General features: G+C 42.2%; 1 protein-coding gene across 1 annotated transcript in view; it reads right to left on the bottom strand.

The window, feature by feature from the left end:
- LOC139729385 (E3 ubiquitin-protein ligase HERC2-like) overlaps nt 1-27,705 on the bottom strand; it is a 103,811-nt gene that overhangs the window by 40,252 nt on the left and 35,854 nt on the right. The window contains exons 8-34 of the mRNA XM_071640312.1: nt 26,971-27,135; nt 26,253-26,462; nt 25,382-25,533; nt 24,673-24,833; nt 24,049-24,162; nt 23,144-23,315; nt 21,056-21,338; nt 20,532-20,732; nt 19,711-19,939; nt 18,884-19,250; nt 17,830-18,023; nt 16,832-16,987; nt 15,600-15,794; nt 14,814-14,999; nt 12,706-12,797; nt 11,283-11,975; nt 10,672-10,873; nt 9,622-9,842; nt 9,005-9,178; nt 8,361-8,497; nt 7,373-7,743; nt 6,614-6,789; nt 4,758-4,950; nt 3,179-3,373; nt 2,101-2,285; nt 1,132-1,282; nt 435-634 (exon numbers count right to left, since the gene is read on the bottom strand). Of these exons, the coding sequence (XP_071496413.1) occupies nt 435-634; nt 1,132-1,282; nt 2,101-2,285; nt 3,179-3,373; nt 4,758-4,950; nt 6,614-6,789; nt 7,373-7,743; nt 8,361-8,497; nt 9,005-9,178; nt 9,622-9,842; nt 10,672-10,873; nt 11,283-11,975; nt 12,706-12,797; nt 14,814-14,999; nt 15,600-15,794; nt 16,832-16,987; nt 17,830-18,023; nt 18,884-19,250; nt 19,711-19,939; nt 20,532-20,732; nt 21,056-21,338; nt 23,144-23,315; nt 24,049-24,162; nt 24,673-24,833; nt 25,382-25,533; nt 26,253-26,462; nt 26,971-27,135 (5,775 nt within the window). The remainder of the gene's footprint in view (nt 1-434; nt 635-1,131; nt 1,283-2,100; nt 2,286-3,178; nt 3,374-4,757; nt 4,951-6,613; nt 6,790-7,372; nt 7,744-8,360; nt 8,498-9,004; nt 9,179-9,621; nt 9,843-10,671; nt 10,874-11,282; nt 11,976-12,705; nt 12,798-14,813; nt 15,000-15,599; nt 15,795-16,831; nt 16,988-17,829; nt 18,024-18,883; nt 19,251-19,710; nt 19,940-20,531; nt 20,733-21,055; nt 21,339-23,143; nt 23,316-24,048; nt 24,163-24,672; nt 24,834-25,381; nt 25,534-26,252; nt 26,463-26,970; nt 27,136-27,705) is intronic.

The following is a 27,705-nucleotide window of genomic DNA, read 5'->3' as shown; positions in this document are numbered from 1 at the left end:
AATTATGACTAGAATATTGACTTTTACATTTCCTTGCGATCAGGAACTATCCCCGTCAAGGATCTCAAGACTATTAATGCATAAGCACGTAGATGCATCACTGTATAATTCTCTTGATATAACAAAGAGCTATTGGCCCTATAAATTAATGAAATTGGCATGCAGGCACACTGCTCCAGCATCTCACAATCGCTAATTCTCTCTCCATTGTCGACAACATGTTCGCACACCATGTAAAAGGCATTTTGAGGAGGGAGTTTTGAAAGCCAGGGTTAAATCTGTTTGCTTACAAATGACCATAGCGCTGAGATTCACTTTGATGAGGGGAAAAAAAAGAAAGTACAAAAGCTATACTTTGAATAAAAGGAAATTATATGAAACAGAAACATCGGGATGCAATCTGTCGCCTCTTTGGCACGATGAACGACCGTCACCTGTGGGGCAGCAACATCCGTCACCATGGCGACCACTTTGCAGAGCCTGCTGTTGATGTAGGCGTTGATGTAGCGGTTCCAGGTGGGGAGGATGTGGAGGCGTCTGAGGAGGAGCACCAGTTCATCAGCCACTGTGCTGGCGAAGGGAGCCGTGAGGGAAACCTTGGCCTTGTTGCCCTGCTTTTGCTTCTTGCCAAACTCTGCGTGAAAGGGAACCAGCAAAATGTTAACATTTCATCTTTTACTCTCTAACCCTTTACACCTAAGTACATAGGTGTAGAGGTTGCGGGTGTTAAGCAGCTCTCCATTTGCTTTGTACACAAAATGTCACTAATATTTAGGCACTGACTTATCTGCTGACGAGGACATGCAAAAATATATTACTCTTATTACATGCCAAGAACTGGTCTGACAATTGGTGACTTTTGGTGCACAAATTAAACAAAGAGACACTCAACTCCTACATTACACAGAGTGGCCAATTTGACTTATTCTCAAAACTTTAACAAACTTTATATATGTGTCCTATTTTTCCCCAGTTGTCATTGATTTACTTCTCTGATTTTTCTGTTTTCATACAAAGCTACATAATATTGGGATGGATTTTCCCTTTTAAAGATGGATCTCCTACACCACATCTGCTGAAGAAAAGTATTTGACAAGCACACCACATCCACCACAAACAATCCCCTCTTACCGTAGATGGGAGACGGGGTGTCCGAGCAGCAGGTCAGCATGCAGGAGCCCAGGACGGAGAAGAGCCGCGAGACGAGAAGCTCCGTCCGGTCCTGGGCCTCTGTCTCCGACCAGGACGGGAGCACCGTCTGCAGGAGGCGCAGGGCCAAGATCTGAAGGAGGTGCATGAGGGAAGGACACAACACATTTATGGAAGGTGAGCAACGTAACAGGTGTGGAAGCAGAAATAGAGATGCCTGATACAATTATATCTCTCCATGGAACATAAGTTATGTGCTTTAATCTATTGGACTCTTACTTCCTCAGATTTCTATACTGTATACACCAAATATTTTTTGTGAATTTCGCGAGTCAGGTGCATTTCCCAAATTCAAACACGTGCTAAAATATTAACTCAGATTCAAGCATGAATGTGATGTGCACGCATATATTTCTCCGTTCAGCACTTTACTCCACAATTGCAAATTGAACTACTTACATAAGTGCAAGGGTTGGCATGATAAAGGGGCACTTGGTAAGCCTGAATGAGTACAAGCAACCTGAAAACTCTTTTTTTAACGACTGATTGCAAACACAGTGCACACAGATTGTCAGTGGCACCACAGCAAGTATCACAAAATGGGTTAAGCGCCATTTTTGTACATTTTAAAGTAAACCCATCACCAGATAGGGCAAAATGAAACCTTCCCAGTAATACAAAACTTGTTTTCATAACAAGGAATATTCTTGAAGTTATGACTAAAAATATTCCGCGTGTATTTTCGTAACATCTTCTTTGTTTTCAAGCAGCCTTAATTGCAAATATTACAAAGTAACACGAATGGAGTTTACTTGTTTTGCAATGTCAAACTCTTCAATTGTATACATGGTCTTTGACCGCTGCCACAGACATATGTCCCTTAAAATTAGAATACAAGTTTCTGAGAGAAAGAGAGCGAGCGAGCAAGCGAGAGAGAAAGGAAAAGAGTACCTGGGTGGTGACGTTGAGGGGCTGGACCTGGTCGGCCTTGATGAGGCTGAGGAGCAGGTCTACCCAGGTGGGGGTGCTGAGGGCCAGGGAGAGGCCGGAGCAGGAGGCAATGCTGCGGATGAAGCCTAGACTGGACCACTCCTGGTACTGCTGGTGGGCCAGGATGCTGGCCAGGGGCTGCTCACCTGGTGAAGGTTGGAAGGAAGAGGAGGTGGTGGTGGGGAGGAGAAGGGATGCAGTCAGCAAAGAAAGGAGGAAAGGACGTTGAACCAAGTTTGGTTGGGATGCCATTTGAAAAATTATTGACGGGCATCACTCTTAGGCCACATTCATTAACAATTAATAACACACATCTCCTGGTAATGTCATCACAGCAATTCAGAATACACACAATTTTCATTTTTCTATGGCGTCACAAACTTGCAAAACAGCCCTACACCATATCCTCCTTAAACACAGATCTTAACTGAATTGGAGTGGATAAATTTGATGAAAATTTGATGAAAATTACATTACAATAACTACATCACCTGCTTTATCTTTTATGATGATGGTGATTTACGAAACATACCTAGAGAGATATGCAAAGTTTGAATCTTTCATATTTCATGTGATGGATTCTAACACTAGCCCATAGAATCACCCACTTTACAGGGCTGCCAAACTCTGCACATCAAGACACACTGATGCAATGAAAATCATGGCTTTTGGTTAGAAGAAACAAAATTGATAATTGCAAATTTTCAGGGTTCGAAATTGGCGATGGTCCGCTGGCCATTGGCCACCCAAAATCACGTCGGACTAGCCAAAAATCATAAAATTCTGAAGTTACTAGTCCGTCTGGCTAGCCAAAATATTGCTTCAGTGTCAAAATTGATTCTAAGTAGTCCGCCTGGCTAGTTCAAAAAAAAGTTAAGTGCGACCCCTGTTAAATATCATGCATGCTAAATCAAATATCTTCATATTTTGGATGTAAAAACAAAACAAAAACTATTGTAAAAAAAAATGTATGTATAAAAATCCTATTGGTCACCTCTGCATATACATGTACATTGTACGTCCCTCACACAGCACTCACCATTGGTGGGAGTGGCGGCAGTCGTGCCGACACTGACCAAAGAGTGCAGCTGACCGCAGAGCATCCTGGTGGCATCCCGCTGGACGTTGTCCGCATGGACGCCGCAGCTGAGGGACAGGAGGCGCAGCAGGCAGATGCAGCAGTGTCGGATCAGGTCCGTAGGGAGCGTGCACTCAACCAGACGCTTGCTCTCAGCTGCAGGCGGTAAGGACATTGACCAAGAGAAAAGACAGAATATTGGAATAAGCAAACAAATAGAATAAGATGCCTTTTTTTTTTTTTTTTTTTGGTACACTCCGATTTCTCAAAAATTCATAGTTCAAATTTATTGGCAGAATTTTTGGTTGCAAATGTAGAAAAATGGACAATCCAGTGAACCCTTTCTCCTTTTCACACATACAAATATGTACATTAAAAAAAATAGCAATCATCCTGGTCTCTAATAACACTGGGAAATTTATCTTTGACAAAAGGTTGATTTCAATGCTTATTGTAACAGACATCTCTTCCACAGTAGCATTCTTTGCAAATTCAGGGACTACTCAGTACGTCATATATAAAGTGAATTGAATATACAAGAAAAGTGTACCACCATGAACCACTTTGACACAAATACTTACTTTTTTTTTTTTTAAGTGAGAGAAAGAAAAAATATCGATATCTAAAGCTACCATCAATGAGTTAATTATTCTCCCCCCCCCCCTGCTAACTTCAGTCTCCTATCCCTATATTTCATTCATTCATTCAATTTATTTCATTCTTCGGATAAAAAAAAAGATAGGAAAATAACAATCATGCATATATATACACAATATGTACAGATATAAAAATGTTAAAAGTACTTCGGCAAACAAATACAATAGAACAAATAGAGTGCATTATAATAAAGAAAAGAAAAATGAAATAGGATGTATCAGTAAAAGCCTATGAGGCTTGACAGGTAGATACACCCATAACGTATGACATAAAAATAACTACAGCACAGAATTACTCAATGTGTGTTTGTACGTGGGCATGTGTGTGAATGTGAGTGTATGTAAGAGGTTGCGTTAAACATAAAAAGACAAAAGATGACACTTATACTTAGTTTTACATGAGTTCAGAAATTAATTATTGCGTAGCGTTGGAGGCAGAGAATTCCACATATTTGGTCCAGTATACCGAATCGATTTATACAGGGAATGGGAGGTTACTCTAGATTTGTGAAAGAGTTGTCTATTTCTAGTATCATAATTATGTACATCCAGATTCAAAGAAAACATTTCCATCAGATACTCAGGTAATGTATTGGAAAAATAACGATGCATAATCATACAAATGCTTAATCTATTAATATCATAAACATTTACCCTCACCAGGGTAACCCCCCCCCCCCCCAAAAAAAAAAAGGGAAGAAAAACTATGGATACTTATAGCTACCATTAATTAGAGTTAGTTTTTCTCTCAGTAACTTCAGTCTCCCGCCACTCACCAGGGTCAAAGAAAAAAAAAAAAGAGAAGGAAAAACTATGGATACTTCAAGCTACCATCTATTTAGAGTTAGTTTTCCTCCCGGTAACTTCAGTCTCCCATCACTCACCAGGGTCTATGATGCAGTCCTTCTCATCCTCGGTAAGCTCCACCATTGGCGGTGGTCCCGCCAGCTTCAGGTCATACTTGCCCTCCTTGCCCATGCGGTAAGAGTTGGTGCTGCCCGTGTCCCACTGGACTCGGATCCATCCATCCTCTCCCAGCTCTCCGATCACCCTGCCCTCGCTGGGTGGAGGACCGTCCTGTGGATTGAAATATGAACAGGTGAATATGAGTAATATATTCGGGTATTTTCATCTGGTTGTTTACTGCTACATGATTTGGTATTAGCAACATTTCCTCCACTGAAAATTAACTCCATACTGAGTACTTCTTGCATCCAGTGAGTTTCATGTGATGCAAAACAACTGCCATACAATAAACTATGCCGTAACAACATAAACTGTTCTTTAATCTGTCATTATCAACACTACATACTATTACTTATTTCTTTTCACTGCTTCGCTAATACACTGTATCACCTGTATCCGGGCAATTACCCCCAGAGGGTAATTACCCCCAGCTAAATACTGGTTAGTGGTAAGGTTAGAGTAAAGATTAGGGTTTAGGGTTAGGTTTAGGGTTAGGAGTTTGGGTTAGGGTTAGGATAAGGTTCAGGATTAGGATTAGGACTAGGGCCAGGGGAAGGATCTGGGGTAATTGCCCAGGAATTATTTGCCCTAGACCCTGTATCACCACCATTATTCTCAAGGATATTACAATCATCTGTATTATGATCTTTATAATTTCCTCCAAAACAGTAATCGCCAATTCTCACCACAGGCATTAAAATCATATTCATTTACATCATCACTACAGATGTCATCACCTGTCTCATAGACACCACCATAGTTACAATCATATCATCTTCTGGACACAATAGCCGGATTCACACATACAAAATAGCGGGATGACGATCGCGATGCACATCCCGAGTTTTTTTGCGAGCGTCCACACGTACCAAATTAGCGGGATAGCGATCGCGATCGGTATCCCGCTAATTTGGCGACCGTCCACACGTACCGAATTATCCCGCTAATTGCCGATAGACATAACAGCAAAGCCTGCAAACTGGGTCACACAGCGCCCTTCTCTATCACTGCCTGCGCGCACTTACCTTTGTCCATTGTCTTTTATGCGTCAGTTGTGTGGTTCGCGCACTGTTGTTGTTGTGCTCCAAAGAGGTGAAGGACCTCTTCGCAGAGGCCTCGCTGTTGTGATGTGCGCATTGCATGATGGGATGTAAAAACTCGAGATTCTAATCCCGACCGTTCACACGTACCAGCGCGGGGCCAATTATCCCGCTAATTGACGAACCAGCGCAAGATTTCTTGGGATTAGCATCGCGATGCTTATCCCGCTAATTTTCGGGTTTTTTCTGTCCACACGTGCAAAAAACTCGGGATGACAATCGCGATGCAAATCTCGAGATTTGTATCCCGCTAATTGGTGTACGTGTGAACCCGGCTATTAACTAACTATATCGTGATCTCACCATTATCTTTTTCACCAACACTACCATAATCATCAATGTCTGTCTTACAATCATCATCACCATTATCACCATAATCATCATCCTCATCATCATCATCATCATCATCTCTACAATCAACACCATCTCAATCATCATCATCACCATCGCCATCACCATCATCATCATCATTTTCACTACTATCATCAACGACTTCATCATCAGCAGTTCTCGCTCCATCACCACCACCATCATCATCATCATCATCATCATCATCATCATCATCATCATCATCATCATCATCATCATCATCATCATCATCATCCCCAGCATCACCAGAACTCTCATTCTCACTATCAACAACATACTATGCAAATGATCATCTTCCTCCATACCTGGTCTCCCCACTTCCAGTCCTGTCCTCTCACCACCCTCGTTCCGATCTTCATGAGGGCGGCTAGCTCCGGTCCGCTGGTGGGAACAGGGGCGGGTTGGGGCCTACTCCTTGTCTCCTCAAACACAGTACTGGGTATAGGGCTCTCCTCTCGATCCAAGTGATCTTCTTTGGGACCTTTCAAAACAAAAATGAGAAGGAATATCTGAACAATTTGCAATTGTGTGTAATTCCCTGGCAGTATCAATTACATAATTTGTAATGCGTGACATGGTTACAAATATGATTTAAATGTTAACATAGTCAAGTCAACGATCTTCAAACAATGCTTGAAAATATTAAGTAGATTTATGCCACATGATCACAAGATCTAACAATGAAAACAATTTGCAACCATTGCATCATATAATGGGCTGTTACATAAGCTATACGCATGTGCCAGCAAGCAAGATGTATACAATATTTAGTTTCTGCGTACACTGTACCTTATGATTCAACACAGCTGAGGAAATAAAAATGTTCCTGCCTATTTTTCATTCGAATGAAATGAACACTTAGTCCAATCACATTGACCCCATCTTTGATGGATAACTCTTCTTTAGATAAGAATTTGACATTGTCGATATTCTGTAAAATACTTCCAATTTTGTTTTCTTTTTCGTATTTCATTTCTTACTTGCAAATGAAAACACCCATCTGTAAACACAATGTAAAAATGATTTCAATATGTCAAAGAACAGATGAAGTGTCTGTCTCTCACCTGCTAGTCTCAGAAGAGTCTGGAGCAAGGCTAGCACCCCCGAGTTGAGCAGCAGGCTGATGCCGCTGGCTGGCTGCTCGGCCGTCAGCAGCCCCAGCATGGCCAGGATGAACCTGGCCTGCGGGAGGGTGCCCAGGGTCGGCCGCTCGTCCTCGCTGCCTGACGGCGTGCCCACCACCGCGGCCGCTGCGGAGGCGGTAGCGATGGCCGCGCCCGACCTCTGGCCATCGTTGAGGGCCTCCTCCGTCTGCAGGATGTGGTTGCGCAAGGCGTCGATGGCCCAGCGGCTGAGCTTGGCGAAGGAGGTCTGCAGCACGATGCGGTCGTACGGTGGGATCAGGTTCACGTTGCTCAGGCAGTTCCATGATGCACTGAAAGGAAATAATGAAGGAGATTATCTCGTAGTGATTATCTTTATCCCGTTATCTCAATTATCTTGTAATTTCAAGAGTGTTGGCCAGAGAAGCACTGTGGGGTGCAATGTGTTGAATTCTTAACTGATAGAAAACGTCCAAGGACAAATAAAAGAGACTTGTGCTTCATTCCTCAAGTACTGTCTTTAGAAAGCTCCCTCCTTCTCAGAAGGTCCTCTTGGTCAACTAACACTAGCAAACAGTCCCTTTGAGAACCAATTTTCAGAACATTCATCTTTCATCCAAAAACCAATCTACCAGTAATATACATAACCACATTTTTCCAGACCCCTACATTTCTATTATACAAACCAACAGTAGCCAAGTCTCCTGAATGTGTGTGAGCACCATGAGCATGACACAGTTCAACAGGAGTAGAGTTTACAACTTAGCACCTAAAGGCGAAACCAACCACACTCTCTTGTATGACAGACAAATGGTCTCTAATCTGCACTATTTAAAGATTCATCAGATTAAGGGCAGGGGGAGGGAGAGGGGAGAGAGGGAGGGGAGGAAGGGGTAAGGGAGGGAAGGAAGGGGCCAGGGAGGGAAAAGGATGGGAAACAGACTCATACCTGTTGTCTTTGTCTGGTTCTAGCAGTCCCTGCCAGCCACACAGCATGGCGTAACGCACCGATGGAATGAGATCTTGCTTCTTTAGCTGTGCTATCATGGCCTCTGAACCCTCTAGCCGGCACTCTGCTCTCTCCAACTGTGTACAGACACACGAAAACAAATAGATGGATAGAGAATGAACACATATGGGATATGCTTCCATTTCTGCTTCTACCATACTCTCCTAATATCTGAGATCATGTGTACACAAGCTCCTTAATTTTTTTCCAATCTGCACTATTTTTTTTTAATGCTACCAACAAGCAGCACAGTTTGAGACCTATCTGGCAAAGTGCTTCTCTGAGAAAGTTATGAAACTTACAAATGAATGAGAATCCTGACAAACGGTCATGAATTACAAGTAAGTCACAATACAGTTGAGACAGCTTCAATACAAGCAAAGAACACATGTAATGCATGGTCTTTCTGAAACTTCTCTTCTAAGCTAACATAAACACATACAAACATTTTCCGCATTCATGTCCAAGATGCAAATCCTTTCCCACCCTGCTCCAGCTCCGGTTCAAACACAAATACGGAAAAAGCAGCCTGCAAGAGGAAATGATAAATGCAATTCTATCTATCAGCGGATATAAATGCATACCTGTAGATAGAGTGCCCTTCTCAGCTTTTCAATGTTGACATTCTCAGAGTGGATGGCAAAGTCAATGATTTCAGTCATGAGGGCGGTTTGGGAGGCAGATCCTGTCATGCGCTGTCTCAGCCACTTGAATTTCCTCGCACTGGTGATGGCGTTGGCCACAGACTTCCATGAGTCCTGAAACAAAGAGCAACATTTTGTAGACTTGCAGTAGAAAAAAAAAATAGAATGTGAGCACTTATCCAATGTAATTAGAAATTGCTATATTGCATTTAAATTAAAAAATACATTCCCTTGTCTAGTACTGAATATTCAGTGGCATTTCAAAGTTATGCATTGGGGAAACTATAATATAGCATGGCTCAAAATCACAATTCCTCTACTCATGTACTTATATGGTAATCATGTATTTTCAAATGATGTTATGATTTAAATCATGCACTCATCTGAATCTGCTACCAATAGTGGGTATCTTATTAATCTAACTCAACATTTCTGTAAGTACGTGTGATTGCCAAACAACATATCTAATAGTAAAAAACAACAGCAAAGAAAAAAGATTTAGCTTCACAAAGCTATCTGTCATGGGGGATGAATGACAACTTTTCCTAGTAACATACCCTGTCTCTCAGCTTCCTCTCCATCTTGCCCTGCTGGTTGGGCTTGCCCGGGAAGATCTTGACCATGCCCGCATTGGACGCACCCGGGGTGGTCGCCCCCGACGTGGGCGGGGTGGCCGAGGGGGTGGAACCGGCGGTCGTGGTCAGCGAGTCAGGGTCTTCTGACGATTCGTCTGGGAGGGACTTGGCTTCCTTGTCCCCTTTGTCTGCCCTCGCACCTCCTAGAAAGTTTGGAAAAGATCTGTTAGTCCAAGAGGGTTCACAAGAAGGAGCCTTATTCCATTTGAACCCACTTTAAATGCTGCCACTAAAAAATATTTGAAGTATGTGTCAAACTGGATCTGCCACTCAAATAGGAAGACAACTGATCCATGTCTTCTCACATAATGACCGGCCATTCTCTAAGACAAATATGTCTGTAATTATAGCGGTAATCATTTTACGCCATCCCCCTTTTAAAAGCTGAGCAGTATATAATGATACAGACGTAGAGATGCACAATTTGAAATTGCGCAAAGATTTATGAAATACAATGTAAAAATCAAAATTATTCCACTGGACGTGTCCGGACACTAATCGGAGATATAAATTTATAAAGAAATAAACTTTAAGATTATACTCAATCAGTTTTATTCGTAGGAATTGATCAGAAAGGGAATAAAATTGGCTTTCCAGAAGGGTACAGTTCCGAACACTTTCACAACATACGGCTCTGATTTACAAATTTGCACATATTTCTGGACAAGACTGACTTTTGTGTTATATGTTTTATCAACTGGTGAAATTTTATTGCATTTAATGAATAAACATGCAAAATATCATCATTGATTTGTGGTCTAAAAGTTAGAACAATGGGGGCACAGTCTATAAAAAAAAACAACCCAAAGGCTACTAGATGTTCTCATGGCCACCTCTATTAGCAAATTTGAATTATATCTTGAAGATGATTTGGAAAGTAGAGTGTGCACACGATGATAGCAATTTGGGGTCTCTGTTCAGATCCAGAGCATTATAAGGGTAGGGAATGTGAAGTGTAACCTCTGACCCTACCTGCAGATGCAGCTGCACGCTTGTCGCGGATCAGTTTCTGGACCACCTTCTTCCAGCGGGGCGGGGTGTTGAGGATCTTGAGGCGCGACAGGGAGGACACCTCGTTGGCGATGGCTGGACGCAGCTCATTGAAGAGGAACCTCAGTCTCTCGATGATAGGTGTGCAAAGCTCCTCGTAGACAACAGACCGGTCCTGGTGAATCTGTGGACAAAAATTGCACACAATGATAGCGCATGAATCACTCACATGCGTAAACAAGAATAAGATGGCAAATCTTTCCCCCAAAATACACGCGAAACAACATGGGAAAATTAGATGGGCAACATTTTAACTGGGATGACACAAGTTTTACAAAGAGAACTGCTCTAATTCAAATGAATGAAAAAAAAAATCAAGAAAACAAGAGGTGCAAATATACAATTTCTTTGCCTGCATGAATATAAGGGTGTTACATCACTGTATCATTCTACTTCTGTTTCAATGAAACTGCTACATGAACAAAAGCGTAAATGCCAAGATAAGAGTTTTCAGAAAAATAAAAGCAGCAACAGAATACAGAATAACACACACTCTTACATGAACACACACACATTGTTTCTAAGATCCTAACCTTCACAAGACTTCTCTTGGCCTGGAAGACAACCTTGCAGATGTCGGCGATGGAGCGCGGCACAAAGACATGGTGGTGCCGATGGATGACAACGGGGACGCCCTCGGTCTGGATGCTGTGCTCGACGACGGCCAGCGCGACGTGGCCAAGGTCGTGGTGCTTGAGGATGCACGCCATGAGGAGGCGGCAGACGATCTCCACCGAGTGCGCCACCGAGAACTCGATAGGCAGCACCAGGTGGTGGGAGCGGCAGTAGCGCTCGCACTGCGCCAGGAACGTCTTCACGTTGGTGTCCTGGAGGCGCCCCTCGGCCAGCGCCTGCAGGAAGGGCTTGGCGATGTCCGCCTGCGAGGCGCAGCGGGAGAAGGACTTCATGTTGTCATCAAACTTGTGCAGCGAGGGCACTGTTCCCTGGCTCGGCGACAGAAGTGATGCTGTCTGGTCGGGCGAGCGCTCACGGTCACCATCTCCCCCGCGCTCAAAGTAGCTGGGACGCTGACCCAGCTGCATGCCGCTGCTGAAGAGGCGTGACCGGAGCCAACCCTGGTACTCTTGCTCTGGCGGTGTGACGGGCAGGCTGCGAGCCTGGTGGCAAGAGTGAAGGCCCAGCAGGAGGCCCAGGGCCCGCTCGGTGTCCATCAGGGGAGAAGAGATTACTGCATTGTCTGACGTCACGATCTCATCCTGCTCCGGCTGCCAAGAACAAAAACATAAGACCATCAAGATTTTCTTTTTAGATGACTCCCATGGAAAAAATACTGGCATACACCTGAAAATAATATTAGCTCATAATCAAGGCTAAGAGACTTCTACACCACTGATGTAGTGACCTTCTCAACTGGGTACAATAAAAAGGATAACAACTCTACCTTCTAGAAATCACAGGAAAACAATATTAGAGCAAAACTTTGCAATTATGGAAGTAGTGTATTACATGTAATGAGCCTATCATAAGTATTGTAGGTCTTGGAAAGCTCTTTCAAAACCTTTTTCGTCACTGATGAAATGTCATATCAAGCAACTACATGCAAAGCCGAAAATTCATTTTTTTTCACTTGGCTTACTAAGTTTGATATGCACATACCATGGTAGCCAGAATTCACAAAGGTTCAAATCAAACCAATGGTTTTTTATTTAGTCTGTGGAGTAAAAGAGGCATACATAGTACATTGTAGACGTGGGTGTCAATATGTTTAATCATTCCATGTCTGTTGGCGTATGCATATCTAAGCGATCAAAATTATCATAATCCAAGAATTAAATTCAAACTTCCTTTGTGAATTCAAATTAAGGTCATTATGTCTACTTGCCAAACACAGAAAAAAGTGGACAAGAGGCAGTGAGAAAGGCACAAAGCATGATGAAAGAATGGACAGACAGGTATACCATCCCTCCAAATTAGACAAATCTAAACTGAGGTTACCTCAATGTAGACCCCAACGAGGAACTGCTCTCTCATCTGAATTATCTCCATAGAGTGGTGGGCAGCATGGAAGGCCTCCGTGGCATCGCGGGCTGTGAAAGGAATGTAGCGGTCAAAGTCAGTCGCCCTATTTAGGATTAGCCCTAGAGTGGTGCGCAACAAAATCTAAGTATCTGCAACTGATAAATATATATTTGAACTAGAAATGTTGCTACGGCGACTGGTGTATGCCTCCGCCATAATGCATGGTTCTCCTAATAGGTCTATAGTACAATGTCTTGACAATGTGTGATGACAGTTTCACACAATTGGCAAAATATTAAAATGACAGGTTTGCCACAAATGTGCTGAATGTTCACTTTCCTAGAACTAGGTTTAATCGGATGAATGATTAAAACGTCAGAGTGCAGGTATTTGGGGGAACTGATGATTTTTACTTGACTTTTGACCCTTTTATAAGTTTATGCATTGAATAATTTTCAAGGTATTGAGAAAAAGTATAATTTCAGTATCAAATGGTAAAATAGTATTATCTAAACCTGGCCTTTGACCTTTGACCTCACAGTTCCAAATAGAATCACTGTTAGGTAGAACATGCATAAATATGTAAGTTTCATGATAATACCTTGAGTTACTTTTGAGATATGGAGGAAGAAGTGCAATTTAGCACTTTCACTTGACCTTTGACCTTTTGACCTTTGACCTTTTGGCAAGAAACTTCCCACAGAATGTATATTGGGTTATACATGCATACACTGTACATCAAGTTTTAAAAAAATCCTTCAGGCATTGCATAAATATAAGGAAAGTAGTGATATTTTGAGGAGTTGACCTTGACCTTTGACCCCCTGACCTTTGACCCATCACCCCCAACTTCCCTAGATAATCACTGCCCATCGGTACATGCATATACTGTATACGCTAAATATTTCGCGGGGGTTTTATTTTCGCGAATTTCGCGAGTCGGGAGCTATTCGCGAAATTAACAACACGCGAAAATATTACCTTCCAAAATGAATCCCTTGCCTTGATGATACGAACATTTCAGTACTAGTACACCATGTCATGGCTTACCAAACAGATCATACTGGCTAAGCTTGTTTACGCACGTCCACGTCTACTTACGAATACTGTAGAGAGCCAATCCATTATCGCAAGGGGACCACTCGTCAGAAATTTAGCACGATGGACTTAACCACTTCAAAAATGTTGAATTCTAACTTACTAGTTCACAGAGATTGGTAAGTTTTTTTCATACAGTGTATAACTAGTATCATTCTTATTTGCTAGTGAGTTGAAAATTCATACTTTCTTTGCCACTTCATACTTTTTCTGGTCCCCCGATCGCGAATTTAACCACTCGCGAAAATGTGTGACAGCGGCAATTCGCGAAAATTTATGTATGCGAAAATTATAGCGTATACAGTATACTAAGTTCCATGAAGATACCTTGAACCATTTGCGAGATATGGAGAAAAACATGAAATTTCAACCTTTTTTTCACAAAATAACCTGTGACCTTTGACCTTTGACCCTAAAATCCAAACAAAGTATCATCCCCCCAGGATATACCCTCATACCAAGTTTGATGCAAAACCACCTCACGGTTCTTGAGATATCGACAAAAACAAAACGGGACGGACGTACGGACGGACGGACAACCTGAAAACATAATGCCTCCAGCCACTTCGTTGGCGGAGGCATAAAAAGACATTTTGAACAATTTTCTAAACCTGATGTCTGTACAATGTCATGGTGAGCCATATGATTCAAAGACTTCCAGATGATTCAAGATAATAATTATATGTACCAAACTTTTCAAACAGCATAAACTGTTCATATCTTCACAGTGCAATTTGTATCATTCTATAATTTCTATAAAACACATTCTTACAACTGAAACATTCACTAGAATTCCATTTGGACAACCTCTTGCCTCAAAACATTGGAATGTTGCTTCCTGATAATTGCAAGACATCCCTTATTCTTTCAGCATAGTTGAGGTCTCTACTGAAGTACAAAAGACTTTGATTTTGAGTATGTGTGATTTTCATTGCGTAAGTTTTCCTTGACCCTTATGACCTCTGTCACACAATCATCTAACTGACCGGCATACTGCTGCAGGGTATCCCTGCCGCAGGGGGCATCAGCATGGAAGTCCTTGAGGTCGTAGACCTTGCCGTCCATCACCACCCACAGACCACCGTCCTTGTTGTGGTTCTCGAGGTCAGCCTTGCGGATCATCGGGAGCTCGTCCGGAGAGGCCGGCTCAGACTGGAGACTGACAGGAGTTCCTGTGCGTGGGACCAAGAACATGTGGAGGGGGAAAATGTATCATCTCGGCACATGTCACAGTCTGTATCTCACTGGTTTTAAAATATGAGATAGTTAAATATTGAGCCTATTGTCAGGATCTTTGTGAAGGAACCTGATTGGCTGCAGGAAAGCTATCATTGCACGTTGAACATAATGTATTTTGCATTAAAAAAAACCCCCACACACACACAGATTGGTCAGTACATGCTTTCTATCAATTCACAGACTTACACCTTATGCAGTTATGGAAAAAATTATTCATTTTTATACAACACATGCATTGTATGTCACACTGTTGGTTTGGAATATGACAAGCGTATGGGTTGCAAACTTCAAGGCCAAAATTTGTTTTCCTTTTTTTCACCTTTTTTTCCTCTTCCCCCTTTTTTTCCCAGTGATTTGATTATGGCTTATGTCAATATAGAATAATATACACAACTGCCTGTTCCACTCTGAATGTTCTTCACTATTTGCACAATTAAAGTCAAAACAGTAAACTATAAAAGATTCACCTATAATAGACATCGCATAGCAATAGCATAAGGATTGACTACATGTTGATGTAGGGTAAAACTCACGTGCAGCGCCAGGAAGTCCAGGCCATGCCAGGTCATCAGAGTCCTCTTTCTCCAGGGCAGGAGCCAGCCGGTTGAAGGAGTCCAGCGTGTCGAGGAGCCCCGCCAGGACCGTCACGGCTCCACACTTCTGGATGATCAGTGGACACTTTGTCTGGAGCATGACTAGACAGGTCACCAGCTCTGGGAGGAGCACACCTGACATTGGTCAATGAACGAACAAACTCATCAATGGACATCATCGAGTACCAGATAATCAGGACTGGAGCAATAGCAGTACCAAAGGGCGATGTCATGGCCATTCATCACCATGGAAATGATTCTAAACAACCTCACCTGGCCCACTGCTAACCATGCTTGCACCTGGCTCCGTCCCAAGCAACACTTGTATAACAAAGGACTGACATCATCACTTTTATACTCTATACAGGGCACACAAATACCACGCCAAAGTCAACTGCATGATGGTATTTGGTTGATCTCACATGTACATGTAGGTTAACAACTGCATATATTACAAGGCAATGTCTAAGTTTTTTGTAAAGGTAAAGACATGTGCTACACGCATACTATCACAGTTTAAGATATGGCATAAACATTTCCCTTCCTGCTGTGGCATATGTTTTTGCAGGTTAATCTCTGGAAGAACACATCTAACAACATGACTTCCTCTTGCAACGGTCAATGCAATCTTCTGAGGAGGCTCATTTGTTTATCATTTTTCCCCTCAGCTACATGCACTCCAATGAACACACAGCTCACTAAAGTTGTCTCATCTCTTCTACAACAAGTGCAACAGGCCAATAATGTGCACCACTAACTCTGCACAAGCACTGGTCCCTGCTGTCCAAATAGGCTTATCTTGGTGAACTGAAATATTGCTCACCGGATGTACCCAGACAATTACTGTATAGGCTGTGATATATTTCGCAGGGTTTTTATTTTCACAAAGTTCGCGAGTTGGGTGCTCGTCAGGAAATCAATAACACATGAAAACAGTTACTCTGATCCCAACATGAATGCAACGTACATGTGAATATATTCCTATGTTCATTACTGCATCCCATGATCATGAATTCAAACACTCGCAAAGTTGTCGGGAAGTCCCCATTTGCAAAAAAAAACCCAACAACAACAAAACAGACTGGCTAAATATATGGTGCATACAGTAGTGCACAGACACGTGAAGGTGAAGAAGAATAGAAATGCAAAGAAAACAAGAGTGTATAATATACCTGATAGATCTGATTCTATGATGTCAGCGACAGAGGCGAACCGCTTGGGAGACCGGGCCGCCAGAGTGGTTGCCGTGGGCATGATGTCTCTGATGTGGGTCACCAGGAGTGTCACATACTTCTTGAGTAAGGATCCAGCTCCAAGGAGTTCAGCATCTGAGGGGAGATGAATCATTGTGAGTATGCTACAAAATATCTGGTTCTCATTGTCGAAGAGACATGCTAAGGTTTAACTGGCCATCACTACCCAACAGAACAATTGCATTACCTCACTGGTATAACTTCCTTTGTGGCACAGCAATATTCTAAATGTGTCCTTCCAAAACTATAAAATACTGATGTCAATGTAGCTGAGCATTACATATTTTTAATAATGCAGTTCAATGCAAATGTGTGGTTCTGTTGAACATTGAATTTACAGCACTATAGGATTTCACTTGTCCTTCTATTTTTTTTTTTTAATGATGGCTAACATTAAAAATAAGTGTCGTCACATGACAACACATTTATACTTGGACAAAGGGTGGATTTCTCAGTTATTGAATTTTCACAGTGAAATTAAAAAAAAAAAGAAGAATTTCACTTCGATTGCATTGATATTTGAGCCTTGAGATTCCAGGGCTGCTGAAATCCAGCCAGTGAAATCAAGGAGACCCCAAAGAGCAGTCAGGGGAGATACTTGCTGAATATGCATTTCAATGGGCAAAAACACTTGAAGATGCAGGGAGATTTTTATATTCTCTTATCTAGACACAGAGAACTATAGAAGTTTTCATTAAGCCTCCTGCAGAATAAGGGAGACTAAGCAGCTCTGAGATTAAAGAGAAAGACCAGGGGACCGTTTCATGAAACTTTTTGTCAGTGATTTACACTGACAACTGTGAAAAGCTACTGAAATCCTTGCGTCTGATTGGCTGATAGCAAATTTGTCGGTGAAAACCTCCGACGAACTCGTTGATGAAATGCCCCCCTGATGTTGGACAAACAAGGATCCTCACCTATTCCCTGGGCACAAGCCTTCTGCTTCTCCTCCTCGTATGGGAAGAGGGTGTGGACCAGGAGTCGCTGGAACTTGAGCAGGAGCTCCAGGGAGGTGGACTTGACCCCAGACATCTTGTCCGGCTGCGGCTCCATCTTGTTGAACTCGGCCGAGAGCTCCTGTAGCTTGGAAAGCGTCAGGGAGGATGCATTCCTGGGAAAGAGAGAGAGAAAGAAAAGTTACAGGAAATAACATCAGCAGTGAAGGTGGACAAGATCTGATGTAGGGATAACATCCATGATTTCTGGCTAGACCATCTTGAGGTTCTCGTGTTCAAAGTTCCCCTTTTACAAGGACCTGATATTCTTTCTTTTAGATGTAGCAATATCCATTTAGTGTTACATAGCAACTGGAACAGTCCTATCTGTTGTCCCCCCCCCCCCCCCAAAAAAAAAAAAAAAAAAAAAAAAAAAAATTAAAAAAGAAAATAATAATAATAATAAAATAAAATAAAATAAAAATAAATAAAAATAAAAATGTTGCAAAGGAATATTTTGCACCGAGTCTCATAATTCTGCAATCAATCTTGGTTTACCCTTAACAATACTTCTAGACTGTCCTTCCAGTATCATAATTAGAAAGTTGAAACATTCAAAGAAGTCTTTTCACTTGCAGTATTAAAAAAAACCAAGCAATGCCATGATTCATCATGCAAACTACTCATGACCACTTCTACCAAAGATGCTCAATTTCTCAGATACAAGTGTGTTCATATTCTTGCAGTGAGCATGATGAATGATTTCCTTTCTCACTAAAGTTTGGTCTCACCCATCCCCAACAGCTTTTACTCTGTGGGGAATCTCTAGAAAGTACTACAGTGTGATGTCATAGTCATTCATCGCCATGGAAACCGGCTGAAAACAACCTCACCTGGCCTGAGTGTCTATGCTCGCACCTGTTTCCAACTCAAGCTATAACAAGAGACCATGACATCATCATTTAGGTATTCTTCAGTGCATACTTCGGACAATTCATGATTGTGATGTAATTCATCCTTTAATCCCATCTCTCACCTCAGTAGCTGTTGCACCAACTGCAGCAAGGGAATGCTCATACTGATGCCCCCTTCCTCGCTGGTCGCCGAGACGACCGCCTTCTTCTTCTTGCTCCTCCTGCTGCGGTGCCCCTCCAGGGGCACCTGCTCTGGGCCGTCGCGGGTCCCCTCGGGCCCCTGGAGCAGGAGGGCCCCCTCTTCCTCCTCCGCCTCACCCTCGCTGCTGGGGTCGGCGATGTCCTTCTCCCGCTGGCTCTCCATCTGACGGATTTCGGCACGGATGGCGGCGTGCAGGGCAGACTCCAGACCTCCGTCCGCCATCAGGCTGCCCACCAGTAGGTCCATCATGAAGCGTCTGCCTGGTGTCATCGACACACTCTCTGTACCTGCAGCCAAAAATCAAAGTGTACAATTCTACTTAAGTATGTAATTGTGATGCAAGGAAACTTTACATCAGTGCAGGAAATTCTTTTAATTGTTGTAATAATTGATGATGCACGTAAATTTTGAACAGGTGCAGGTCCTAACTTAGCTATTGTTTCGCCATCTTTTTTTTTAAACCCAGTATTCACAAGGCAACAGATACACTTAAGACTGTCAATCAAAATATCAAGACGCTATATATTTCATGAAAAAAACAAACCAAACTGCATATCAGTAATCTATTCAAAAAATAAAGCTTGGAAAAAAAAAATCTACATTGCATGTATGTAGAAAAAAAAAAATAAATAAAATCATGCTGGAAATTTCAGCAGAGTTGTACAAGTTTCATGCAATGAGAAAATTTATGATTTTACACAATCATGTTGGGAAGGGCAAAAAGGTCCCAAAAGGGGGTCAACTGACCTCCGCTGGGCAACAGGGCAGAGAGTGCCTTGGCCCTCTCCTCGGCCGTGGGCAGCAGCATGGACCAGCCGGTCTGCAGGGTGGCCTGGGCAGCACTCTGGACTGTGGTGATGATGCCAGCCTTGCTGGCCAGCTCCACAATGCGCTGCTTCAGGCTAGACAGCAGCGGGCTCTTGGGCCCCAGCCCCAGGCGCTCGTGGTCCTGGCTCTGGCTGATGGCCACATGAAGCTGTGGGGAATGGTAAGTGAGTAACACCACACATAATACACCATTACAGGGTCTGCCAACCTCTGCACACATGAAAACATATTGATACACAGTTTTAAAAAAAAGAAAGAAAGGAATAAGAAATGGACAAGCATAGTTTTAAGGCAAAAGTCATATTTTTGTGAAAAATGTGAAAAATTGCACTTACTATCAAGCATTCAAATTCACAGTTCAGAAATAAGTGTTTTCATTTGAAATATATGACTTTGGTGACATCCAGTCCACAATGCACTGACTACTTTCTGCAGTAAGAGGCAGCCCTGAAAATGGCTATCTGTCACTCTTCCCACATTTGAAAATATGTGTGTTCTTAAGGGTTCTTAATTTGACGAAGAAACTATGTGTTTTTTATTTCTGATGAAGAAAATGTGTTCATATTTCTGATGAAGGAAATATGTGTTCTTATTTTATCTTACCGGTACACAATGTGTGCACAATGGGTACACAATTCTGACACCAGTTCTACACACACATACACACACAAAGAGACTAAACACAACACACTGATACACAATGTGTAACACCACCCTGACACAAGTTCTTCCAACCATACCTGGAGCCTGAGTAGGTTGAGGGCAGCCACAACCATGCACTCCTTCTCCTGGGGAGGGGGCCAGTCGCCCGACCCCTCGATCCCCTCGCACACCCTCTGCAGCAGCAGGTCCAGCTTCTCAAACGTGGTCCGGGTCACGTCCACACTGAACGGGACATGGAGACCAACTGACCAGTGGGCGCTTGATGTCCAGGCGAAGGTCTAGGAGGAGGCAGAGAGAGAGAGAGGAAAGCAACAGGGGAGGAGGATTAGAAGGGAGTGGGAAACAAAAAGGTGATGGGCATCTGTGAACGCATTCAGCGAATTAAGTTGTGCATGCTGTTCAATAACAAAACATTCAACTAAAATGTCTCTGCCCTTACACAGAGAGGGGATTCATTCATGTCGTGTATGGTAGACAATATTGAAGCATTCTTGTTTCACATGAATGAAGAATATCTATGGGGGGGGGGGGGGGAGCTTGGATTTCTCCCCCAAGCCTTTATAGGGTAAACCCTCAAGCTGCGGACATGATCCTCCCTTACCTGTGACACACCACAAGCCAGTCCGCACAGCTTCTTCCCCTCCATACACTCCACAAGGGTGGGTTCTCCCTTGCTGGTCTTCACCGCAGCCTCCCCCAGACCCAGCTGGCCCTGGTCGTTGCGGCCCCAGCAGAAGAACTCGCCGGACTCGGTGATGGCGATGGTATGGCAGCCGGCGGCGACCGTGTCGGTGACCTTCTTGCCGCGCAGGGCCTCGATCATCTTGGGGAACCTCTGGTGCTCCTCGGAGCCATGACCGAGTCTGTGTCCTTCTCCCTTGCCCCTGAAGAAGAAAGATCACAAAGATTCGGTGCAGAGAAGTACAATTTCGAGTTCACTGTTTGCTCTTCATATCATATGCAGTCTAGGTATGGAAGATTAATCAATGCATTTTCTTTTTTCCAGAAACAGTAAAATTTCAACATAGTGTCTTGCTTCATTCTGTTTTTTGCAAATGTGTCCAACACTACTTCTAACGTTGTATTTACACAAAGTGTGCTTATCTTTTATACTTCCAAGAGCCTGCATCAGTCAGGCTACGTACATCTGCTAGAACCGTGCATAAAGGCCTAACACATATCATTCTTCCTTCTCTGTGATATATACTGCTACAGTTCAAATTTGGTCATGTAAGAGCTTTTGTTGCTGAATATCTGGTGTCATCCACATGCTTTTCAACTGAGTTCCTGTGAAGATGAAAGTAACAGTACAGAGAATTCCAATGCATCTTTCATTATACTTACATACATACATACATACATAAATAAATGTATACATACATGTTTTATATAACTTTTGTTGAATTCTTAATTCAGATTTTGTTCAATGACAACAATCACATTCACACAGAAATACAAGCACATAAAAATAAATGATACCAGTTAGTATTCGAATCATGATACAACTTGATCACAAAAAAACATACATGCAAAAAAAAGAACTTATTTCTTGTTTTTTAACCTGCATTCATACACACAAATACACATACATACATACATGCAATAAGCATTTCGCCCACCCTTCCTACTCTGCTCACAGTGCCTATATCAAACAAAAGCCAATAGAATCATGCATAAGACATAATTACTGTACCTTATTACAAAAAAACAACTAGAAATGTCGCTACAGCGACTGGTTATACCCCCACCAAACAACATTTCATAAGCTTTGGTCAAAACAACATTTCATAAGCTTTGGTCAAAAAAACTGAGGAAGTAGTTAAATCTGCAAGATCTTTCCTTGATCTTCTGCCATTAATATGCCGTTACCATGGCAACGTACTTTCGGGTACTGTCGAAAAATGCGTCTTGCACATCTACAACCAAAGGCACACATCTGTACCAAGTTTCATGGAAATTGGGCAAAAACTGAGGAAGTAGTTTGCAACACAAAGTTTTCCATCATTTTGGCTCATAATATGTGAGCTGTTACCATGGCAACATACTTTTTGTCACTGTCAAGAAATGTTTCATGCTGACCTATATCCTAAGACAAACGTTCAATGTGAATTCCATGAGAATTGGAAGAACACTGATGAAGCAGTTTTGCCATGAAGCATTTTGCCCTATATTTTACCAATAACATGCCGTTACCATGGCAACGCACTTTTTGCCACAGCGGAAATATGTGTCTTGCACATAAACATATTCAGATGAACATCTGTACCTAATTTCATAAAAATTGATCAAAAACTGTGGGAGGAGTTCGCGACGCAAGATTTGTACCCATTTTTGCCCATAATATGCCGTTACCATGGCAACATACTTTTGGGTACTGTCAAAAAATACGTCTTGCACATCTACAACCCAAGGCACACATCTGTGCCAAGTTTTATGGGAATCGGTTGAAAACTGAGGAAGTAAGATTTGCAACGGACCGACCGCCCGACCGCCCGACCGCCCGACCGCCCGACCGCCCGACCGCCCGACCGCCCGACCGCCCGACCGCCCGACCGCCCGACCGTCCGCTGATTCCTATATACCCCCTTCAAACTTCGTTTGGCGGGGGTATAAAAAAACAAACCAGGGAGGATATTTATAAAAACTAAGTGGGTGCGGTAAAAATCGATCAAACACTTAAAAATCCTACCATGTATAGATGGCACCGTTCTTGGTGAGAGCCAAAGAGAAGTGATTGCCACAGCAGGTTTTGATCACATGATGCCCCTGTAGCTTCTCCACCACCTTGGGCACCTTGCAACCATCACTGTTGCCGCGACCTAGCTTGCCGTAGTCGCCGTTGCCCCAAGCGTACAGGGCACCTGTGCAAAAGAAGAAGAAAAAAAGAAATTTTTGGTTATTGGGATAGACAGCATCACAGGCTACTGGTATAGGTGCTACAGCACATTCGCTTAGAACAAGGTACCACTTGTAATGAGGTGAATTCATCTCTTCCGATCTTACATTAATGAGTTTAGCTGATCTCTGTTTTTAGCATATTTACAATGAAGTACCAATAGTAGGGTTGACAGGGTTTTCCTTTAACAAAAAACAGATTTATGTTTTTTTTTGTAGCATGATGATATTGTGCAAAAAGTACAAGACAAGCCTCTTCATGCTTAGGCAGAAAAGATTTTGAGTGATGTATGTGTGAAAGTTTTTGCACATTTCTGCAACACAATATTAACGTGAAAATAAAAGCATGTGATTTTCTTTTTTGCTTGTCCTATGTAAAATCATCCTATACCTTAAAACATTCCTGGTGCTGACCGACTATGCTTGAATGAAATAAATGAAAGTTACTAGTAGGATACACTTGGTTTGCGGTTCACCATGTATAGTCCTTAGAAGGACTGTTGGAATGACAGGAGAAAGATAGAAAGAAAGGTCGGATGAGAGGTGAGAAATTGAGTAAGAATATTCTTTCTGGAGTGAGTGTAGTCCTGAAAAGGACTGTGAACCAAGGAAATATAGAAGAGTTAAAAGAGAAGTTACTAGTAGTAACTTGGTCGTGTCCACTACATGACAGAGGAAGTAATGGTAGCTTCTGCTGACCTGTGTCCGTGATGGCCAGTGTTTGACCATCATTGCTTCCCAGGGCAATGTCCACTATCTTCTGTTCCTTTAGGCCGGCTACTAGCTTTGGTGTCAGTTGATCATCGCTGTTACCTTTGATTGATGGGGGGGGGGGGGGGGAAAGAGTCAATAGATTGATATATGTTTTGAGTCAATATTTGCAGAGCTGAGTTTCTATGAAAGGGAAAAAAGAAACTCTGTCGTAACAGAAAAACAGACTCAACATGGAAGAGGCACTATACAGGAAAGTAAAAAACAAACAACATATGCAGAATTATGATCTGTTACTGGTAGGAGTTACATCTGTTACATAACTGCGGTGTTGGAGTAATAGACTGTAGCCATTGTGTAACAAAAGACTGCTTCATATCAGATCTGACACACACACACACACAAACAAATCTCAGGTGGCTAATATCAAAATGGAGTTCTAAAAATCACAGTTCAAAGTTCGTTTTAGCCTAGTTCAGATGAAAAGTTTGGTTTTTATGACTATAAAATGCAAGCTCATCTTCAGCGGGACCATGCCCATAAAAAAAAAGAAACTTTTACCATCAGTGAAATTCACAGTGAATTCTACAATAGCACAAGTCAATGCCTTACCATGACCTAGTCTGCCATAGTTTCCACGGCCCCACGTATAGACTTCTCCGTTGGAGGTGATGGCAGCACTGTAGGTACTCCCACAGGCTATCTGAACTACGTGCTGGCCTGAGGTCTTGGAGGGTAGGCCTGCTTGGATCAGGGTTGGATCCTCTTGGGCACTGAGGTGATTATGATTAAAAAAATGTTGACCTTCATCATTTAGTTACTGTACCAGATTCAGAACAATTTGAACGGTGATGAAATGGAAATTCAAGGAATGAAGCCCTGTTAAACGGACAGCTCAGGGAGAACAGGTTAGGTTCTTCATATGTTTGCAACTGCCCAATCATAGCCTTTTAGTTTTCAACTCACACTGTCACACATACCGCAAAAGAATATGGCAACAAACAGACCTCAATAAATGACTATTCAAAGACATGGGAAGAGCTCCCAGAAAACTCCTAAAAATGTATAAAAGAAGTATTTTCGTATCTACACAAAAAGCAATCTTGAAACTGTCATAGTGCTGACAGTATGAAAAGTACTCAGAAACAACAATGACTACCAACTTCAGAGAAAATTGTCATGCAATAATACTGATTACATCCAAACGGGACACAATAAATGACAAGATACCTAACACTGAATGAATGTGGTCATGCCAGGTGTGTTCTAGGTCTTCTGGAAGGACCTACAATATCCTAGATCACCACACTTAAAAGTGTACCTGGTATTGCCAAGCCCGAGTCTGCCTCCTTCTCCATTGCCCCATGCATAGACTTCCCCGTCGGCTGTCAGGGCCAGGTAGTGCTTGGCCTCGGGGTGTGTGGCTATCTGCACAACATCTCTGTTCGCTAATCCCTCCACCAAGTGAAAGCCCTGCACAAGAACAGAAAAGCAAATGTGTTTCATTCTGACTGTTACAAAACTTTAATAGCACATTTAATGGGATACCATTTTTCAGAAAACATCACAGCTGCATTCACTTTTTTTTTTGTTGAGGTATCAAATTACACTACTAATTTGTTTTGCACAAGAACATCTTCCTCGCTTTTCTTTCTTTCTTACTATATCTTGTGGGCAATTAAAATACTACAATATCACCCCTTTCTGCCCTACAATGAGGAGACAATATTTGATGAAAAAATTAAAGGAAGGGGAAAAAAATGATGAAAATAACCATGTTACATACAATTCACATTTCTTTGCTACGTCTTGTAATCATATTCTAATGCAGCTAGCTGACAAAACAAGATTGCAAATATAAATAGATGAACAGATTTGGGAAGGGGAAGGAGAAGAACTTTGTGTCATATTCACAGGTTGGGTCTAGACAACAACAAAAAAAAAACAAGATAAAAGATGGTAATCTATAGTAGATATGGACATGCATATAAGATGTCATATGACATTTACAAATAGAGTTGTATGGACATCAGGAAGACTTGGACCCAGGGCTACTACCCACGTTGCTGACTAGTTATGGCATTTAATGCTTAATCATCACAACCTGGGCTTTCTCTATATGAAACCGGTGCACATTCAAAGCATTTTGGGAGGTTAGGGGTTAAAAATGACACCACAGCCACTGCACTTACCTGGGGCTCGTTGTTGAAGTACTGCATGTAGACTTTGCTGGTGCGGGTCAGGACTAACAGACACCACTCAGAGCAGCACATCTGGACCACGCCATATTCGCTCAGGGTCTCCAGCACGCAGGGTGTGGCACAAGTCGGGTTGGTAGAGGACATCTTGAAGGGCAAGAGGCCCCACCCCCACACCTCTTGGCCCTGGGGAATCAGGGGTCCCTAAATGTAGCAAAAAGGAGGAAAATCACAAAGCAGTGAAGAGGCTTATCACGAGTTGCCATCCACTTCTAGACCAAAATATGATTCTAAATATTTGTATTCTCTCCAAACATCATTCATTACTTCAATGACTTCATTATTTTCATCTTTTGTTGGAATGGGTTTTTATTGAAAGTTTCCTTGTTTTCTTTTTGGTAGCCCCTTTATGGATGATTCTGAGACATAAACGACATCAGCAAACACATTTGCACATATTTCAATATATATAATATACATGCAGATCAATCACTGATATATTCATACTGCACTTAATTAAATAACATTGATATTGTAAAGTTGCATTTTTTTTCTTTCAAGATAGTCATGCACCTCAAAGAGTTGGGTTTCATTCTACACTGTGGATGGAATATGATTTAACAGTGTGTACAGCATTCTGAAAGATGACAAATACACCATGAAGAATAATAACTTTTCTTTTTTAAAGAAGACAAACATATGCTCATCTCACCTTCTGAGTGAGGGGAGGGGGCATGTAGGGGGCAGCAAGGCGGTCAAGGTGGGACATGATGATGACCGCTGCCTGCTGGAAATCCACTGAAGCATCCTCGTCTTCCGGTATCTCGAGGTAACGCAGAAAACACTCTGTGGGACTGGGTGTGGCACTGCTGGGCACCTGTTGGTTGAAAAATATCAAAAAGTTTCAGGATGCCATAATGTCATGAATAAGTGAATTTCTGCAGCATATCTTCCTTATGGACCCTGCATCTTTTCGTTCAAAAATATGAAGAAGCCTGACTGCCTAAGAATAATAAATTTCTGTCCCATTTCTTTTTTTTTTTCGTTTTCATTATGCCTTGTTCAGTCAAATAGGAAGCACTTAAAACTTTGCATGCCTGAAGTGGCAGTATGATAAAGAAAATGGAAATTTTGCACACTATTTCCTGAATCATACCCAAGACACATTGTTCTACAGATGGTACTATGATTCACCTCAAAGAAACCTAAAAAAAAATCACCATCGTCTCCCCATTAATCTTTGCAACGTTGATACTAATAATATGAAGAATTCATAGGGAGCCTATAACAACAAGTTTCTAAGTGCTTTACAGATAACAGAAATGAACATTGACAATCAACAAAAGAAACAAACATATAAGTACACTACAAGTTGTAACTCCGCACACGGGGCATACACATATCACCTCAACAAATGTCAAAGCCAAGTTTACAGATTGTATGTGAA

The sequence above is a fragment of the Diadema antillarum genome, unplaced genomic scaffold, assembly GCF_040938485.1.
Source record: "Diadema antillarum isolate AM-2024a unplaced genomic scaffold, OU_Dant_1.0 seq00000235_RagTag, whole genome shotgun sequence".
In the NCBI taxonomy this organism is placed as follows: Eukaryota; Metazoa; Echinodermata; class Echinoidea; order Diadematoida; family Diadematidae; genus Diadema; species Diadema antillarum.
The sequence above is the reverse complement of the archived record's forward strand: the minus strand, read 5'-3'. Positions and strand labels throughout refer to the sequence as shown.